Source organism: Dendrobium catenatum, unplaced genomic scaffold (assembly GCF_001605985.2).
Source record: "Dendrobium catenatum unplaced genomic scaffold, ASM160598v2 fragScaff_scaffold_1639, whole genome shotgun sequence".
In the NCBI taxonomy this organism is placed as follows: Eukaryota; Viridiplantae; Streptophyta; class Magnoliopsida; order Asparagales; family Orchidaceae; genus Dendrobium; species Dendrobium catenatum.
Window position 1 is genome coordinate 1,095,659 of NW_021320101.1, and position 18,206 is coordinate 1,113,864.

At 34.7% G+C, this 18,206-nt stretch overlaps 2 protein-coding genes across 3 annotated transcripts; one reads left to right on the forward strand and one right to left on the reverse strand.

Moving 5' to 3' along the window:
* Positions 1–233: 233 nt before the first annotated feature.
* On the forward strand, positions 234–5,008 carry LOC110110619. The gene is made up of 6 exons (XM_020842197.1): positions 234–1,028; positions 2,614–2,831; positions 2,925–3,123; positions 3,284–3,369; positions 3,664–3,755; positions 4,442–5,008. Exons 1-6 carry the CDS (start codon positions 939–941, stop codon positions 4,702–4,704), a joined length of 948 nt encoding a protein of 315 aa, XP_020697856.1. The 5' UTR covers positions 234–938; the 3' UTR covers positions 4,705–5,008.
* A 2,227-nt stretch (positions 5,009–7,235) lies between these two features.
* Positions 7,236–17,515, reverse strand: LOC110110634. 2 transcript variants are annotated; one of them, XM_020842212.2, is made up of 6 exons: positions 17,374–17,515; positions 17,155–17,225; positions 8,209–8,257; positions 8,027–8,133; positions 7,860–7,942; positions 7,236–7,753 (listed from the first exon to the last, which is right to left on the reverse strand). In XM_020842212.2, the coding sequence occupies exons 1-6, from the start codon at positions 17,420–17,422 to the stop codon at positions 7,417–7,419; spliced, it is 696 nt and encodes a 231-aa protein (XP_020697871.1). In that variant the 5' UTR covers positions 17,423–17,515; the 3' UTR covers positions 7,236–7,416. The 2 variants fall into 2 exon arrangements, with proteins under 2 accessions (XP_020697871.1, XP_020697872.1); XM_020842213.2 differs by having other exon boundaries at positions 8,209–8,293; positions 17,374–17,437.
* Between the last annotated feature and the right edge of the window lie 691 nt (positions 17,516–18,206).

Here is an 18,206-nt window from a genome sequence, read left to right on the forward strand (position 1 = left end):
ACGTAAGTGGAGATCCTTTAAGGTAGTGAGAATATCAAAGAAGGAAAAATCTCTCAAACATTTCAGCTGTTCCTTTTGAATTTCATCGCCCGTTATAGTCAATTTCTGGACCAAGAAAATTTCTTTTGTTTTTTTTTTCTTTCCCTGTTTCTGAAACTCAAAAAGGTCCGGTTTTTTAACACGTTATTACATATCTACCCACCCTACAGATAACGGCATGACGATTCGGACAAAACTGCAATAAAAGAGAGGAAAAACCCAACAGCGGAGCAGCAGCCCACGCGGCGAAGAGAACGGGTTCTGATCGATCGAAGGAGAGAGATTTTGTCCTTTTTTTTCCTAACCTGTTTTGCTCGTCCTTCTGGTTGAGAAACACAGAAAAGGAGTCATCTTTTTTGGTAGTGAGAGGTGAGAGGACTGGAGTTCTCAGGAAGGGAAGGAGTTTCGCCAATTTGTGCAGTTTTTATTTGGTGGAGAGAGAAAGGAAGAGCATTGATGACAGGGATCGGTGGTTTCTAAAATTAGAGTTTCAGTGGGGAGTTCGATGATGCGATGAATATATAGAATGGATGTGGTGTCGTAATTTCCTTATTTTCGAAGCTTTTTTACGTCATCCTTTTGCTCCTCTTTCTCTTTGCTCTATTCTTCGTCTGTTACTCTGCTTTACAAGGAAAAGTTAGTATTGGAAGGGGGAAGAAGGGTAGAAAGAGAGGAGAAAGATTGTTTTTTTTTTTCTGCTTCTTCTTCTGTTCTTTTTAGCTTTCTCTTTTTCTGTTTTTTTTTCTTTTTTTTGGGGAAAGAGAGGGAAGATTTTGTTTGTGGGTGAAAGCTGTTTTTGTTGATGGTATAGATAGAAGAAGAAGCGAGATTAGAACAATAGGGGCAAAACCAGAGGAGAGAAATTAGAAGAGATCTTTTCTGGAAGGGATAGAAAGAGAATGATGGCTGCGAACTTCAGAAGGCATTCTAATCTACAGTGCTTCCTCGACAGAACCACTCCTTCAGTTGCCTCTCAATCTCTCCCTAAGGTTTCTTCCTCTCTCTCTCTCTCTCTCTCTCTCTTTCTCTCTCTCTCTCTGTCTGTGTGTTTGTGCACGTTTCCCTTAAACAAAGCTCAAAAAGAAAACAAAAAAGAGTGTTTTTCCCTGATTTTGTTCAGCTGACCCGAGTTTTGGATTATTTTTTATTTTTTCCCCATAAAGTTGTTAATTTATTATCCGCTGATTTTGCTTCCCTGGTCTAAGTATTCTCTCCGCAAGAAATCGTTTTCCGAGGCCAAATTTCTCTTCCCTCGCATTCCTTTGAAGATCATCCTCATTTTCCATCACTTTTTTCCTGCAAAATTTCTCTTTTCAGTTTAGAAGTACTCATCTTAATGTGTGGGTTTCTGTTTTTGGTGTATGTGATGGAGAAGAAAAGCTTGCTTTATTTACTGAAATGTAGATGATGTAGTTGCAGAGGGCGTTATGGCTGACCATGCAGGTTTCTCCTCTAGATCTACAGCCAGTCCCTAAAATTGTGTTCATTGTGTCCACTGAGTTGAGGTTAATAAGGCCATTATGAGAAAGTTTAAGAAGTCATTGATTTAAAACTGGCTTGATCAGCCAACAAGTCTAAACTCAGCAAATCAAAAGTAACCCAAATTGAATCTCAGATCATTTGCCTAAGACTTAGCTCCAATTCTGTTGGAGGGACTCAAAATCACCCATTAATGATGACTATTTGCTAAGAAGGACTCATCAACTAGCTAGAGAATTCACTAATTGGGGGTTCTCATTAGATGAACTCATCGAAGGGGCTTTCAAAACTTGTATGAAGCTCCCTTGACTACCAGCCAACTATAGATCTAACTTGCTCACTACATAGCTTGTTGCACCAAGTTCAACCTATACATTCTCTATGTAATTAAATAATGTAGCCAATATAGTAATACCAACCTTGATCCTCTCCCATGAATGGTAGGTCATTGGTCGAGTACAATCTAAAGAAAAATTTCATTCAAAATAAAATAAATTTTCATAGAATTTATGTCAAAATCTCTTATCTCCAACTTGCTCTACTGTAGCTAAATTCCACTCTCCCTTATCTTTTCAAAGGGTTTGCCTGGATTCCTTGTAGACCAATTTTTTCCAGAGATTCATGGAGACTTAGCTTCGTTTTATTCTTCTCTCTTTTGGGCTTGATTCATAGTCGTCATGTTAAACCAAAATAACCAAAAAGCCTTCTTAAGTGTCATTGTTGGACAAATTCAACCAAATTAGCATTCCACTATGTTGAATGGAAATATTTACATGGCATGTAGGAGATTTCCACAGGCCCATTCACGTCACTTCTTTTTGTTGGCTTTTTCAGCCAACCAATTTTGAATTTTTAGCATTATTTCAGTTGTATTTAAAGAAAAAAATATTTAAACTAATTTATTTATTTATATGTGTTGCAATCAAACTATAATAGTCGGAATTTTGTTGTGAATTTCAAGGTTTGGGTAGGAATTTGACGAATCAATATATGAGTTTACTAGTTTGGTAAAAAGTTAAGATTTGAGATTGTGCATGAAATTGCCTAAAATATGCATTTTTCATAAAAAATATGCTTCTTTTTGTTCTTTTGTAGTCATGCATTAGAGACCTGAACAGCATCTGGCAGCCAAATGACAAGGAAGAGGTAGAGTTCTTTACTCTTGGAGAACTCTGGGATCAGTACAAGGAATGGAGTGCTTATGGTGCAGGAGTTCCAATTCTCTTCCCTGATGGTGAAATTGTAGTCCAATACTATGTGCCTTACTTGTCTGCCCTCCAGATCTACACCAGCAAATCTCTAGCTGCTCTGAGGTATTAAGATAATGATGCATTCCAGATTGTATTTTATCCTTTCTGGTTCTGTTTGCTCCAAAATCTGAGCTTTCTTTTGATGCAAATGTTCAGGACATTAGGAGAGGAAAGTGAGAGCGATTCTTGGAGTGATGACAGTGAGAGTGAGAAGCCATCGAGGTCATGGGATGCTGCATCAGAGGATTCATCTTTTGATCAGGATGGTTCATGGTCGACTAGCCGATTGGGTTACCTGTACTTTCAGTATATGGAATGCTGTCCTCCATGGGGAAGGATTCCACTTACGGACAAGGTAAAGATCAAAATTGTTTGTTTGATTTGTTTTTAAGGGATTGTTTGATTTGTATTGCAATGTAATGTCATGTTATTTAATAATGTTTGACTGTTTGGTTCACAAACTTTTTTTGCAAGCTTACCATCTTCAACTAATATCTTTTTATCTGCTTTTCTAGGTTAATGAGCTCTCTCGAAATCATCCAGGTTTATTGTCATTTAAGAGTGTGGATCTTTCTCCTGCAAGTTGGATGTCTGTTGCCTGGTAAGTAGATTTTTCTACCTCAATTCCTTTTAGCCACCACAGTAAGGATTGGAAGATCTGCCACATCGATGATTGTTCCGGGAATTAATTTGATCTTCCATGAACATGATTCCTTGGTAAAAAGCTTTAAGAGGACAAATTTTCTCCAAGGATCTCCATTTAATATTGAACTTGCAATTGCTTAAGAATGATGAATTGTTGCAAGTATTCAAAAGAAAATTTTAAGTTGAGCTTTCTTACTTCAAGTTGTTTTGCTATTCATTTGTTATGAATCTGATGATAACATCTTAATAGGTACCCTATCTATCATATTCCCGCTCGCAAGAGTGCTAAGGATCTCTCTGCATCATTTTTGACTTTTCATACCATCTCATCATCTTACCAAGGTATTTGTGAATGTTCTTTTATAAAAATATGATATTTATCTACTATTTTTCTTTATAAATATTTATTTGCCCGTTACATGGTTCAATACTTTTGATATTTGAACCACAAGGTATTGATATGAAAACACATGGTCTTCCTATCCATGCTAGATTCCTAATTGATGTACTTCTTTCCCTATAATTCATAAAAATATTTTGCAGATCTAAATGTGATCATCACCCTATACTTTTTTATCGAACTTGAATTAACCACTTTTCTAATATATTTCCTGCAGTTGTGTTGTTAGCATGCTGATCTATTTGCTTGCAGTTGTAATCTTTGATTGTCTTTTTGTTGAAATTTTGTTCAAGCTTGATTTGTAAGAAACTTAGGCTTGTTTGGGATGACTTTCTTACTGCTTCTTAAAGCAGCCTATTATTTGAAGGGCATTAAAATATATGCATGAAAATATGTTTTTCACTTAAGATATGTTAATGGTAGTGATATTATCTATTCCATTTAGAGATTAGAGCATTATATAAATTAGTCTAAAAATTTAGATGTTAAGATATGTGAATACATTAGAATTCAATGGCATGTATGTAAATCTCCCTAAAATAAATCATTGAGTGCATTTCATGAAAAATTCTAGTGTTGTGAGAGCATAAAGAATACATGTTATTAATTCTTAGTGAAATTAATGCAGATAATGTATTGATGGATTGCAAGAAAGACACTTCTTGTACTTCTACTGTGAACTCTGGGAGGAAATCTAAGGATACCAGAAGCTGCATCAGCTTATGTCCATATGGCCTTGCAACTTATAAAATGCAAGGAAACATTTGGATAAATTCAGAAAATTCAGATCCTGAAAAGATCATGACGCTCTACAGTGCTGCAGATTCATGGCTAAAGCAGCTAAGAGTTCACCATCATGATTTCAACTTCTTCATCAGCCAGGCCATGTGAGAAGAGATTTTCTGAGCAAAATAACCATTTTAACATCACTTGGATGCAGATGAAGAGAGAGTTGGTGGCTAAATCAAATGGTTTATCTTTTCCTGCAAAAGAACCAGCTGAGTTTTGGCTTTCCTGTTTTTGTTTTTTTGGTATGTCTTTTCCTTTTGATCTGTTATGAGCAGTGTGACTTGTAGCTTCTGGTACTTAGAGAAAGAAGTTTTGTTTTCTTATGTACCTGAGAATGTTCATATCTATCTTATGTTGAATAGAATGATTTGGCCAGCAGTTGCAGGCTTGTTATGCCTTCCTCATATATTCCATTCCTTGTAGAATTTTTTTTTTCTTACTTGGAGAAATAATGAGACATTTAAAATCATATTATCTTCTGCCTCGATCGAAAATAGAATTAAATTAAATTATAGGTCATATCAAAAGAAAATATTTTTTTATTTTTTCCAGTATATTCTATTCAAAATACTTGTAAGAGAAAAGATGCACTAGACACTGTGAGTTGAGTAAGCATGATCTAGCCACTAAGGCTTCGTTTGGGACGGTTTTCTTACTGCTTCTTAAAACAATTTTATAATACAAAAATTAAATTTTTTTACGAGAAAATTGCTTTAAGAAGCAGTAAAAAAGCCGTCCAAAATTAAGCCTAAAATGACATTTTTGCTTTTGGATTTGATATTAGTTTTTTTTTTTTAAGGAAAATGGATAAATTTTGTAAGTATTTATTTATTAGCATCTTTGGCTGTAAGTTCAAAGATGTCATTATTTTTTTTAACGGCTAGTTTTTGTTATACAATCAATTATAATGGTATATGAATATTCTTAAAAACAAGTTGGCAAAAGTAGATGCTTCACAATAATTCACATGAATTGAGATCATGTGGGGTTTGCAATAAGTTGATATGAAAAATAAAGAGGTCATTGTTTCTACATTGAAATTGTGGGTTGAGATAAGCATCATCTAGCAACTAAAATGTCATTTTATTCATTTTCTTGAGAGGGACATCTGAGGTTGCTGTATCCATGAAATTCTCTCTCTATCTCTCCCTTCTATCTCCATCCATCTTTCTCACAAAATTATTAAACAAAGGTTCTGTTTGGGACGACTTTCTTACTACTTTCTAAACAAAAATTATAGCAAAATTTCTAATTTTTCGGGGCTATGAAGCTTGTTGAGAAGTTTTTTTTTTTTTTTTTAGTTGAGGTGTTTAAGTCAACTGAGGAGCTAGTTATGCCTCAAGGAATTAAAAAGATGACATTAACATGCAATAATTTTAATAGGCTAAATGTCATCATAAGTGTGTATTAAATAAAGACTCAAAACCAAGTTATGGAGAGCTTGAGAATGGACTTGACTTGCTCTAAATTCTGCAGTTAAAAGCTCTGTTTCTCTTTTCTTTTGGTTATGGCTTAGTTATTACCCCCACCAATATATGTCTCCTTATAAATGGCAAAGCATAAGTCAGTGCTGAAAGCTACTCCATATGCTGTGGAAAAGTCTTTAAGTTCACACTTTTGATTTAGGTCTTCTTTTTTTTTTTTTTTTTCAACTTTAATGCTAGGCTGATAAATTTGTGAGCCATTAATTCTGTGTAACCTCTTCTCCACCACTTCATCACCAGTAGAAAGTGGTTGGGATATCCTTCAGACCCACCACATTTCATCTATATATATATATATATCATTTTAGGCTTCGTTTAGGACGGGTTTTTTACGGCTTTTTAAAGCAATTTTTTAGTATAAAAATTTTAATTTTTGTTTTAAAAAACTGCTTTAAGAAGCAGGAAGAAAGCTACCCCAAATGAAACCTTAATATTTAAATTATATTAAAATAAAATAACTAAGTAGTATTTTACTTCAAACAAGTTAATATTAATGAGAGTGTTTATAAATATTAGAAATTTGAGGATTAGACATAAATATGCAAATATTTTGGGATACATCTGTAAATCTCCCTTTTTACAGATAGCTTTTGCCCAACTCAATAACAAGGTCATATTTAGCTTGTTTAGGGTTTAAAAAAAATAAGCTAAATTTAAATAAGATTTTTAAGCATGCTTTCCATATAGCAAAAATATGAATAAGAGTGCATTTTATCATGTCCAATTCAATAGGTTCACAATACTAAATATATTCATAATTATTTAATAAATTTTACAATGACTGTCAACTACCGAACACAACATTTCAATTTTTCTTTCATTCAGAATTTAAGACCTGACAATAATAATTTTATTGGAAAAAATAATAATTCGCATTATAAATGTTTAACGTTGTTATTATTATTATATATATAATTCATTTCAGTATTAAAAATCATTAAAAAAACATGTATTTTAAATTTTACAAATCTTGAAGGAAATTATATTATGCAAATCATAAACATGTAATAAGAACAATCAATTTAAAAATTGTTAGTATATTTTAGGTAATCTAATAGGATACTACTCTGTGGTTGGTCTCATTTATTAAAGTTGGACAAACGCACCAAAACACACAATAAGTCCTACCTAACAGCATCATCTTTGATAAAACCAACAAATTCTTTCTATGGATATCCAATTAATTGCTCAAGTTTTCAGTATAAAAGAGATTATTCATTCAATAATATCCTTTGAATTTTCAGCTTAGTTCACCAAAAGAACAAATGAAGGGGCTTTTACAACTACCAGCCTACCAAAACTAAGAACTTCTTACAAAAAACTTCAAAGTTCAAATATCCTCGTCAGAACTATCGTATGTTATCCCTAATAAACTTTGAACAGGATTTTCCATATTGGAATCTATGACTTCTGCGATTGGTTTTGTAACTAATGAATCATTTTTAGTTATCTTCTCAGTGAGAGATGGAGTTTGAAGATACTTTGGCAGAGATCCGATTGCCTTTGATGTAGAAGGAAGCTCACCTGTGCAATTTCCGGCCGGGGTGGCCAATGACGGTTGAGGCAAAACTGGGCTCGATAGGCTGACTTTTGTTTGCTCCGACAGAGTTGAAACTCTTGGCTTCTTCGGCTTGACTTCCACAATTTTCTTTAATAGATCTTGCTGCCTATAATTCCACAAACAAAATATAGAGAGAATGAACATAAAACAACAGAAAAGTTGCCCCAAATGAAGCCTAGAATCCTAAACACAGCAGAAAACTGAATTATCACCTGATTCCGCTCTTTGTTTTTGGTTCAACTCGTAGAGGTAAAGGCAAAGATGGAGGAGTTGAATCTGCTAAACTCGCTGCTTTGTGAAAGAAACAAAAAAAAAAGAATTTTGGGAATGGAGAAAGAGCTAATTTGACATTTCAAGCATTTTGGATGCAAAAACATATCTTAAATGCAGCAAAAGCACGTTTTTCTGTGCGACGTAATAGGCGTTCTGCATCTTCCTCGGCTTCCATTTGTTCCTTCAGATAGAGTAAGTCATCACTGTCCAGAGCTGCGGAGGAAAAGAATGAACATAACAGAACTGCAAGTTAGAAAGAGTCTAAATTTTGGATGAAGAATAAGATACCCCCTCGCCCATGAAGATATCCTCCTCGTTCCCCGGCAACTTCCTGCATCTGACGGCATTAACAGCCCCAAGGAAGCCAAGATCCCTGCCGGGGCATGTTATCAGAACACTAAATAATAACACAGTGTGAGCATAATGGCAGCTTCAGGTAGATCATTTTCATAATAAGCATCCTGGCAATTAGCAGCTTAACCCCACAATTAAGAGATTATATAATTTAAAGATTCCATTTTGAGGGAGCCAAAGCTGTCGGGTAAAGTAGCTATGGAAGTGTTGTAGAAAAAAAAAACAAATTTTTTGAAATTTGATGCGGATATTATAGACTATTTTCCTTTTGAAAAAATCGAATAGAAATTTTTTTAAAGCTACCATACACTACCATATCTAGATGTAAAAAACTGCATCTCGCCACAAAATTACCTACAAGCAACAAGATAGCCTTTAGCCCAAGTGTGATAGTTGTCTAAAAAGCAAAATTATGAAAAAAAAACACCCAAGAGCTTTCCAGGAAGGTGGTTGCAAAGCTATTGTGGGGGAATTAACTTTTTTATAGCTAATATGAGCCTTGTAAATATTTTTTTTTAAATCAAACAATAATTTTATTATAGTTACCACATTTTAAAAAATATGGTTGTAAAAAGTAACTTCCAACTACATATGTTACTTAAGCGCGACAGCAATTTCAAAAATAAAGTAAAAAGTTGTCACTAGGGAGTAAACGAATCGAGTCGAGCTTGAATCATACCTAACTCGAGCTCAACCAGCTGGCCAAATCCAAAGCTCGAGCTCGTGTCAAGCTCAAAGGGTGAACTCGTGCTTGGCTTGTGATGAAAGGTGGGCTCGCGAACCATCTCGTGCGAGCCAGCTCGTGACCGGCCATAGGGACTCGACCGACTCCGAAGATGAAGAAGGCGCGAGATGCTACAGCGAGAGAAGAATATGCGTGGGTGCAGACGAGAGGACCGAATGATTCTTAAGCTTTTTTCTATTTCTACCGAGATAGGAGTAAAAAGGATTTAGTTCAAGTGAAATGCATTAAGGATGAAGATCAAAAAGTGTTTTTTTATTAAAAGAGGATATTCAACAAAGATGTACGAGATATTTTGCTAAACTTTTCAAAGAAGATTGTGAGAATACAATTAATTTTAGTGATCTTAGCATCAAAAACGAAAATAAAGATTTTGCTTTTTATCGGTTTATTAGTAAAACTGAAGTTAGAGAGGCTTTAAAGAAAATGAAATGTGGAAAAGCTGTTTGACCTGATGATATTCCAATAGAGGTACGGAAATGCTTAGGAGATGAAGGAATTTCTTAACTTTCTAAAATTCTTAATATTATTTTAAAGATTAAAAAAATGTCAGATGAGTAGAGAACGTGTGTTGATTCCTATTTTTAAGAATAAATGTGAAGCACAAGATTGTGCAAGTTATAAATGAATTATATTAATGTGTCATACTTAAAACTATGGGAGAGAGTTATAGAGCATAGATTTTGACGATATACTAATATTTCTCAAAATCAATTTGGATTCATGCTAGGTAGCTCTACTATGTAAGCTATACATTTATTAAGAGGTTTGATGGAGAAGTATAGAGAGAATAAGGAGGATATTTATATGATATTTATTAATTTAGAAAAGCGTATAATAAAGTTCTAAGAGAAGTGCTATGGAGAGTTCTAGAAAATAAATGGGTTAATAATGCTTATATTCAAGTTATTAAGGATATTTATGCGAGAGCTGTTACTTGTGTTCAAACAAAAGGTAGTTTGATCAAGTATTTTCCTATTTATGTTGGATTACATCAAGGATCAGCTTTAAGCCCATATCTTTTTGCTTTAGCCATGGATGTTCTCACTAGACATTTACAAGAGGTTGTACCCTAGTTGATAAGGACATCGTAGATCAACGGCTACGATCGTGTTTACTTATCTTGATGTATTTTATTTGTTATTTGTACTTTTCCCTTTCTACCCTCACTTGAGGGTTTTGTCTTATGTAGCCCTAGGGGCAATTATGTCTTTTATTTTTTTCCTTCATGTATTTGACTATTTAAGCCTTCCCCTTCCTCTTGGAAAGGATGATGATTATTAAATGAAAATTTGGCTCTTGTGTTCTCTTTATGAGTTCCTTCTTGAAGATCTCTTAGCGAGTTCTTTTCTCCTAGATCTCTGTGTGAGTTTTATGAAAAGCCCAAGGTGAGGGCAAAAGCAATCCCCGCCAGTCATTGGAAGAGTCCGTGGCTCATGGTCTACTTCCACCATCCCAATTCTCCTTATCCCCCATTACCCGCCGGCCTGCAGGCCTTGCCGCCGCCTCCCCTCTAATTCGCCCAGACCGCCGGCCACCAGGCAGAGGTCAACCTTAGAGTTTAAAGGTTTTTCGTTTGAGCGAATCTAAAATTTAATATATGGAGTGTAATTTTAAAAGTAATAGATCTAGTGGAGGGATGGTGACTCTGGGCGATCAAGTCATTAATAAGATTACACATTTTAGATATCTTGGGTCTATTGCTTAGAGTAATGGTGAAATAGATGGAGATATTATTAATAAAATTCAAGTTGGATGATTGAAGTAGAGAATGCAACGAGCTTGTTGTGTGATAGAAAAGTCCCCCTCAAATTTTAGATGGTGGTGAGACCTGCAAGGCTACAATGCTTTATAGTGCAGAATGTTGGTCATTAAAAGAGAAGCATAATATTATGTTAAGTGCTGCAGAGATGAGAATGCTCGGTAGATGAGTGAGCTCTTAGAGATAGGATACAAAATGAGCATATATGTGAAAAAGTTGGAGTAACTCGTGTGGAAGATAAAATTAGAGAGAGTCGCCTTAGATGGTTTCATCACATAAAACGGCGGTCTTCTGATGAATTTGTCTTATGTTAAGAAAGGTAGAGGTATACCTAAAAAGATTTGGTTAGAAAATATTAGAAATGACATTTCTTTATTAGATCTAAATGAAACTTTGACTCTTAACATAACACAATGGAGAAAAAAAGAATCATGTAGCCAACCCCACAATAGGATAAAGGCTTGATGTTGTTGTTATGCATGGGATGGGAGATGCATAAAAAAAAAAAAAATTCCGCTTTTGGTGTGGTGCACCGTGTTCTGCCAAACCTTCTCCATGAGTGCACTGGGCGTCACCACTGCAGCAATACTATGCTCGCTGCTGCATTTCCATCAATACATTTGAGGGTGTCGTCTTCCTCCATGAGAAATTCAGCGATGAGAAAGTTCTCGCCCTAATATCTCCCTCTGGGAATTGGCTTCTTATTTCTAATGTCGAGCACCACAAACAGAAGGACAAGTCCAACCAAAGCCCTCTCCCCATTGCAGCTCTTGAACTGGCTCCTTCCGTTGATGCTCAATTAAGTGCTGTTTAATTGCTGTATATATTTATTCTTGTTCTCATTGGGTTAGCTCTATATGTTTTCATTTGGCATTTCTTAGTTGCTAACCCGGCTGTTGGGTAATGACAATTTTCTCTGCTTGAACTGATCAGTATATTTGATTGACAATGCTGAACACTTCAGAAAGGAAATATGCTGCGAAGTATTACCCCCAAGTGCATCTTCTTCAATTGGTAAAACAATCATAATAAAGGGGAAAATGTTTCCACCATGAAATGCAAATAAATCACTCAACATCAAATAAACCAAAAATGAAGGAATAGAGAATTAAAGCAAGTCTCTCCGTTGATTTTTTTTTAAATATAAATGCACTATCTGCCACTAGGGGAAGTATCAAAACTCAGATATTAGATTTGTCTGGTACGGCTGCAATATTTTATAAATTTGATTATAATATTTATACCTTTTTTATTAGAAATATAAAAGATGGATACACATTTTCAGTTTTAGTGTCAGCTTTTATCCTAAAAGTATTTAATATGTGATTAACAAATGCAACCAAAAATTCTGAGAGGAAGATCATCAATGATTCCGGATATAGAAAAATAATGTTTGGGCATTTGTAAAGGTGTTTTAATTTCAAAACTCTTAATGGCATTCTATTGATTAGATATCAAGTAGTCAAAAAAGCATTTTTCCAAAAATATTTTAGAGCATTCATTGAAAATATAATGGCATGAGCAACTTCTACTAAGTTTCTTTTTTTTATTGTGTGTCACAACAAGTTGATTAGTAAATAACTCCTTTCCAATAAAAATATCCCTAAGTGTTGGTTGAAACACTCAATATCATTATCAGTTCTAAGAATGCCAATTTTACTTCAAAATTAATTTGCAATCATGAGAAGAGTTTTCTTTAAAATTTTGCTCAACCTCTTTATTTTTTCAACAAATAAACCCAACATATTAGATAGTGTTTTGACTTTAAAAGGGCTCCAAATATCACTATGAAACAAATAAAATGATTTTGAGGAAGAATAAGATTTTATTGAAAAAATGCACGATAATCTTTAGTTAAGTAACAAGCTTTACAATGAAGTTTAGAATAATCAATTATTTAAATGATTCAAGAAATATATGTTTGAGATGAAAAAAATTTGGATGTCCTAATCTCCTATGTCATAATATAGCTTGATCATTAATAAAAATAGACCTGGTCCTACCTAATACATAACCTTGTTTATCCCAAGAATAATCAAAGCAGTCCAATCCATTTATTTCAATAGCAGTTCTAATCATTTTTGCTGAATTCCAGTCCTAAAAAACATAAATGGAAGGAAGAAAAAGACTGAACAGTTAGAATCTTTAGTGAGTTTACTAACATAAAGGTGATTGCAAGAAAGTTTGGGCATATGTAAAACATTGTTTAAGAAAATATTTTTTGATATTTTAAATATTATGTCCATCGCTAGCAATGAATGAAAAACTTCCGTCAACATTTTTTTTTTCCAAAACCAAGACATGGTCAACAGAAACTAAAAAAAACGATAATGACTAATCAAATGATCAACAGCCCCATGAATCTATAATCTACTGATTGGTTTTTAGAACAGACAGAGCAAAAAATTCTCTACCTGATTGTGCCACAAAATTGAAAGGAGCATCAGATGTGAAATGAGATTTTAGCTATTTAAGAAGATGATTTATCAGCTCCTTACTGAATGAAAATGATTCAACTTCATGTGATACAGGAATATCTAGCTCAGTGGGTTTGGTATATCAGTCATTGGGTGATTTAATATGTATTTATAGCATGTTTCTCTCGTGCGATGTGGTTACCACAAGATTAAGAGATATTTTGATGCTAAGTTGTGCTTCAGGAATGGCCAATGCAATTTACCACAAGATTAAGAGATATTTTGCTGCTAAGTTGTGCTTCAGGAATGGCAAATGCTAAGTTGTGCTTCAGGATTTTGGTGATAAAAATTTTTTGGTTGATAGATGGAGGATAGATCCAAAGATGTGTTGGTTGATTCATGGAGCTTCAGCCCCGCAACTTCAAACAATTGCAATAAAACTTCTTGGTCAAGTTTCATCCTCCTCTTGTTGTAAGGGAAATTAGAGCACATACTCATTCATTCAATCGATGAAGAGGAACAAAATTACATCACAATGGGATAAATATTTAGTTTATATGCATACAAATTTTCGTCTTCTATTAAAAAAGACACCACTTTATATGTAAGGTGATAAAAAGATGTGAGAAATTGTTGGATATGGGTTTGAGTCCCTTGATGATATGGAAATATTGGATATTGCAAATCTTTCTCTTGATGAAATAGAGTTGGAAGCAATGATATTCGATGATGATGATATTGAAGGTCAAAGACAAAACCCTAAAGTTAATCTTATTATTCTTTTTAATGAGTAGTTGAAGCTCGATGTTATACTAAACATTTTTTGCTTATATTTTTATGGTTGTACTAAACATTTTAGATTATAAGCTAGACAAGTAATTATGATATTGATTTAATATTGTTTATCATTTATAATATGATATTATATTAATTTCTATACAATATTTAAAAATTATAATGTCGTATCCGAGTCATACTCGTGTCCTATATTTTCAATGATAGTTATGTCCCGTGTCCATGTCGTGTCCTTGTCGCAGTGTCCGTGTCGGTGCATCATAGGATGACACAAAAAAATCTAAATTCAACTGATGTGAAACCAGGAATTGTTTTCTTAAAGATTAATAAAGTTTCTTTGAGCAATGATAAAAATAACTTTAAAGCTTCTCAAAATTGAAAACTCAAGAAAGATCTTAGAAGTAAACAATGCTTAGGCAATCCATCACAACTAAATTTGCAAGTTCTTTAAAATAACAACTTAAACAAAAGTAATGAAATGATTAGTCAACTAGAATCCGGCAGTTAACAAAGCGATCGTCTCACCTTGAGGCTCAAAGTCACTCTTTTACGTCTAGGGTTGTCAGAGGAAGAAGAACCATACAATAAACGAAATCATTACGAGGTAGATGGCGCCTACGATCCGTAGTGATGACAAGGGAGGCGGCGGCGGTGGAGGTGGGGAAGCAGGTGGATGTCCGGTGATGGTCCAATCGTAGTCTTGGAATTGATCGTCTATGACGTCCACGAGAGTGGGAAGGATGCGGTTCAAATAATCTTCAACCGTGTCGTTGAAGCCAAATCCGACGTCGAAGAACGGTGAACGAGTGATGTGGATGTCTCCATAGACGTCAAATACCAATCCGCTATCCATCTCGGGATCCGCATGCATGTGTGGGATTGAATAGGGAAGAAGAAATAGAGAGGTGGGAGAGCTTGTCGTGAGCTAGGGAGAAGGAGAGGTGGTGGAACCGTGGCCTTGGAGGAGGGAGGAGGGATGCCGTCGGTTTGGGAGTGGGGAGGAGAAGGGGCGAGTAGGCTATGGGTTGGGATTTGGAGGGAGATTTTGTTTTAAGAAAATCTGAATTTGAATTTCAAATTTTCTTTGATAAAGGGAGAGATTAATTGCAATTAGAATCACCCTAAATTAGGCTAGAGAGAGGGGCGGTTGCTAGGGGGGATTAATTGGCTACTTAATGGAGGCTTAGGTGGCAAGTGGAGAGAGAAAAGGATGAGAGGGGGGCGGCCACACATAGAGAGAAGAGAGAGTAATTGTAATTAGTGAGTGGGGTCCACGTCAATAATCAAGGTTTTAATAAAATCTGAATTTAAATTTCAAATTTTATGAGAAAGGGAAGTTTTCAAATAAAAGGCTATTAACTAGGATTAATTTGAATTTCAAATTCAAATTGAAATCCAATTTAATATGATAGTCTTAAATCATGGAGATATTTTAGTAAGGTCTTCAATGGCTCTTGGCAAGGTTTAAAATTGCGTAAATAAGCCTCGATGCGTTTTTCGTCGTTGAGGCGAGGCGTAAGCCTCGAGGCGGTGTGAGGGTAAGCCTCACCGACGAAGAATTGCGTAAATGAGAATTTAAGGGTTTTAGCAAGTAAAAAATAGTAAGATTATATCATACAATAAAAATATCTAAATGACAATTAAAATTAGGAAATAGTAAGAAAATAGATGCAATAAAATCATATCTTAAAGTACAAAACCACAAAATATTAGTCTATCAAAACTCCCAAAGTATAATTAAGAAAGAACATATATAATCCAATCATGTGTCATCACTAAATGTGTCTTCAAGGGAATCTTCTCACCCCTTCCTCCTCTCCTATAGAGTCCAATGTCTTCCAATCAAAGCATGCACTCATGAAGAAGTAGACTAACACTAACAACTATTACTAAAGATGATTAATAGAACAATATGCCGGACTGCTGGGGGTCCAAGGGGGCGCTGCCCCCCTGCGGGGGTTTCTGGGGGCAGCGCTCCCGGAACAAAATTTTATTGTAAGAGTAATTTTGAAGTTCTATTTGTTTTTGAAGTTCGTAAGTTGTTTTTATGGGAAGATACCGAGTGGTACCGAGCATGTTCCTTAGCAGTACCAAGCATGCACATAACGGTACTGAGCGGTACCGAGCATGTACCTAGCAGTACCGAGCAAATACCTAGCTATACCGAGCATATACTGAGCGGTACTAAGCATATACTGAGCGGTACTAAGTTATAAGTGCAGGAAAATAAATCATGTTCTTCAATTATAATGACAAAGAGTAATTGATTCAATGTAAATAAAGAGAAATGAAGTGGTTAGAGTAATTTCAATAACATGAGACATAGATTAAAACCTTGTTCCCCCCACCCACTCCTTTCATTCAAAAAGTTATAATTTTTTTCCATGTAAATCTATTTCACACAAGTACTTTTATTTTTCAATTTTCTATTCCATTAGATTTTTTGTACAAATTAACCCAAGTTGCCAACCACAGTTAAGAAAATTTCTAGATGTAAGATGCTACATCTTAATAAAAATGTCTCATCACTCAATAATCAAAAATATGGTGTGGGTTCTTCAACTCGACATGAATAACCAAACATTACAATCAGTTAGAATGCTAAAGAAATCATGACTCCAAAATTATAACCCACTAGGATCAATCTGAGTTGACCATGAAAACACTCATGCGAAGACAATTATAAAATCGTTGATGCCTGTTTCATAGAATTTCTCTAACCCAATAGCAACATTCATCCAAGTTCAAAAGTAAGCCCACGACTTCCCAAATCAATAAGTAACTGGGATAAAAATATTCCGCTCCATTCCTTCCACCTCAAAAGCCTAGTCGGACACTGCCAATAGTGCATTGTCTTTCGTTTTACTTACCTAATAACTGATGCAGACGGTACACGGTGCTCAAATGCCCCTTATCAGTCACTTATCTAGTAAAAAAGGCATATTACAACTTGACAAAATGAGATTTTTACAGCTATCCAATTTCCAAGAAATGGGTCACCCAAATAAAAATCCAGCCCAAAAAAAAAAGTAAGAGAAAATCAAGCCCTGGCACTAACCGAGGCAGCGGCAATCAAGAAAAACTAATCAAAGCAACTTATGAGATTGATATTGAAACAGAAAACACGAGTAAGATACAAGGAATAACAGGGCCGATCCCCTAACCTTTGCAACCATGCGCTGAAAAGTAATATCTTCATCGTCCACCCTATCCTTTCCCTTCCCCCATTTCTTATCTGCGCAAAAACCGACCTTGCATCAGATGCCAAAGAAAACAAAAAAGATGATAAAAACATGCGCAAACTACTCTCTTTCCAATCGCATCGTCGGCACATAACACATTTGATTCGAACAACCACAAGAAACCATTGAAACTAGGGTTACCTTTGGGATCACTGAGATTAGTGTACTCTCGAACTTCCCTGCCTGCCATCGATTTGCCTTCTCCTCCTCGAAACAGGTAGAGAGACCCCAAAACGAACGAACCGAGGCGCTATGTAGCTTCGAAGAATATAACAAATGAATCGAGGCAAGCGTAGATAGCCTCGCGAAGTTTCCCCTGGGTTTTATATCAACGGGAATTTTGACTCCGCATAATGCCCCTATTGAAATAAATATAGGCAGAAATTTAAAAAAAAACATTGAAATTTTTTAAAATTTTTAATTGGAAAATTATCTAATTAATTCTATTTTTTTTTTTTTCTAATTTATCAAAATAACCCCGATTAGCTAATTTATTAGTTTTCTTGTAATTTTTGAATTCCTGAATTTGAAGATATAAAAGAATGTATATGAAATTAGTATTTTAATGCTAAACAATTAAAATAATTATTTAATATTTTAATATAATATCAAAACTCGCTAACTTAATTATATTAAATGGCATTAAAATTTCATTAGTCATTTCCATTTTTCGGCAACAGAAATCTGCTTAGGGAAATTAGGGAAGAAATAGAGGAGAGAGAAGAGAATAACCCGATTTTGGATGACTTCAAGATGTTTTATTTCGTCGGCCCAGCCAATAAACTTGTTCATCTTGAGATATGTCATATTACACAAATCTCAATTTTAAAAAATACCAAGTTTTTATCTAATTTTTTGATCAAATTTTTGTTTATGTTAGTGAAACATGCATAGAACTTTGTACTGGTAAAACTTTCTCAACATAGCTTTTTATATATTACAGATATTATGATTATGGGCATTTTGAATATTTA

What these genes read in the sequence shown, in the direction of transcription:
- LOC110110619 (XM_020842197.1), top strand. Translation starts at nt 939, where the DNA reads ATGATGGCTGCGAACTTCAGAAGGCATTCTAATCTACAGTGCTTCCTC. An exon ending in AAATCTCTAGCTGCTCTGAG is followed by an intron (nt 2,832 to 2,924) that starts GTATTAAGATAA and finishes GCAAATGTTCAG; the next exon opens with GACATTAGGAGAGGAAAGTG. An exon ending in AGTTGGATGTCTGTTGCCTG is followed by an intron (nt 3,370 to 3,663) that starts GTAAGTAGATTT and finishes ACATCTTAATAG; the next exon opens with GTACCCTATCTATCATATTC.
- LOC110110634 (XM_020842212.2), bottom strand. Translation starts at nt 17,422, where the DNA reads ATGGCAGGCAGGGAAGTTCGAGAGTACACTAATCTCAGTGATCCCAAA. An exon ending in TAATCTCAGTGATCCCAAAG is followed by an intron (nt 17,226 to 17,373) that starts GTAACCCTAGTT and finishes GTTTTTGCGCAG; the next exon opens with ATAAGAAATGGGGGAAGGGA. An exon ending in ATATCTTCATGGGCGAGGGG is followed by an intron (nt 8,134 to 8,208) that starts GTATCTTATTCT and finishes TTTCCTCCGCAG; the next exon opens with CTCTGGACAGTGATGACTTA.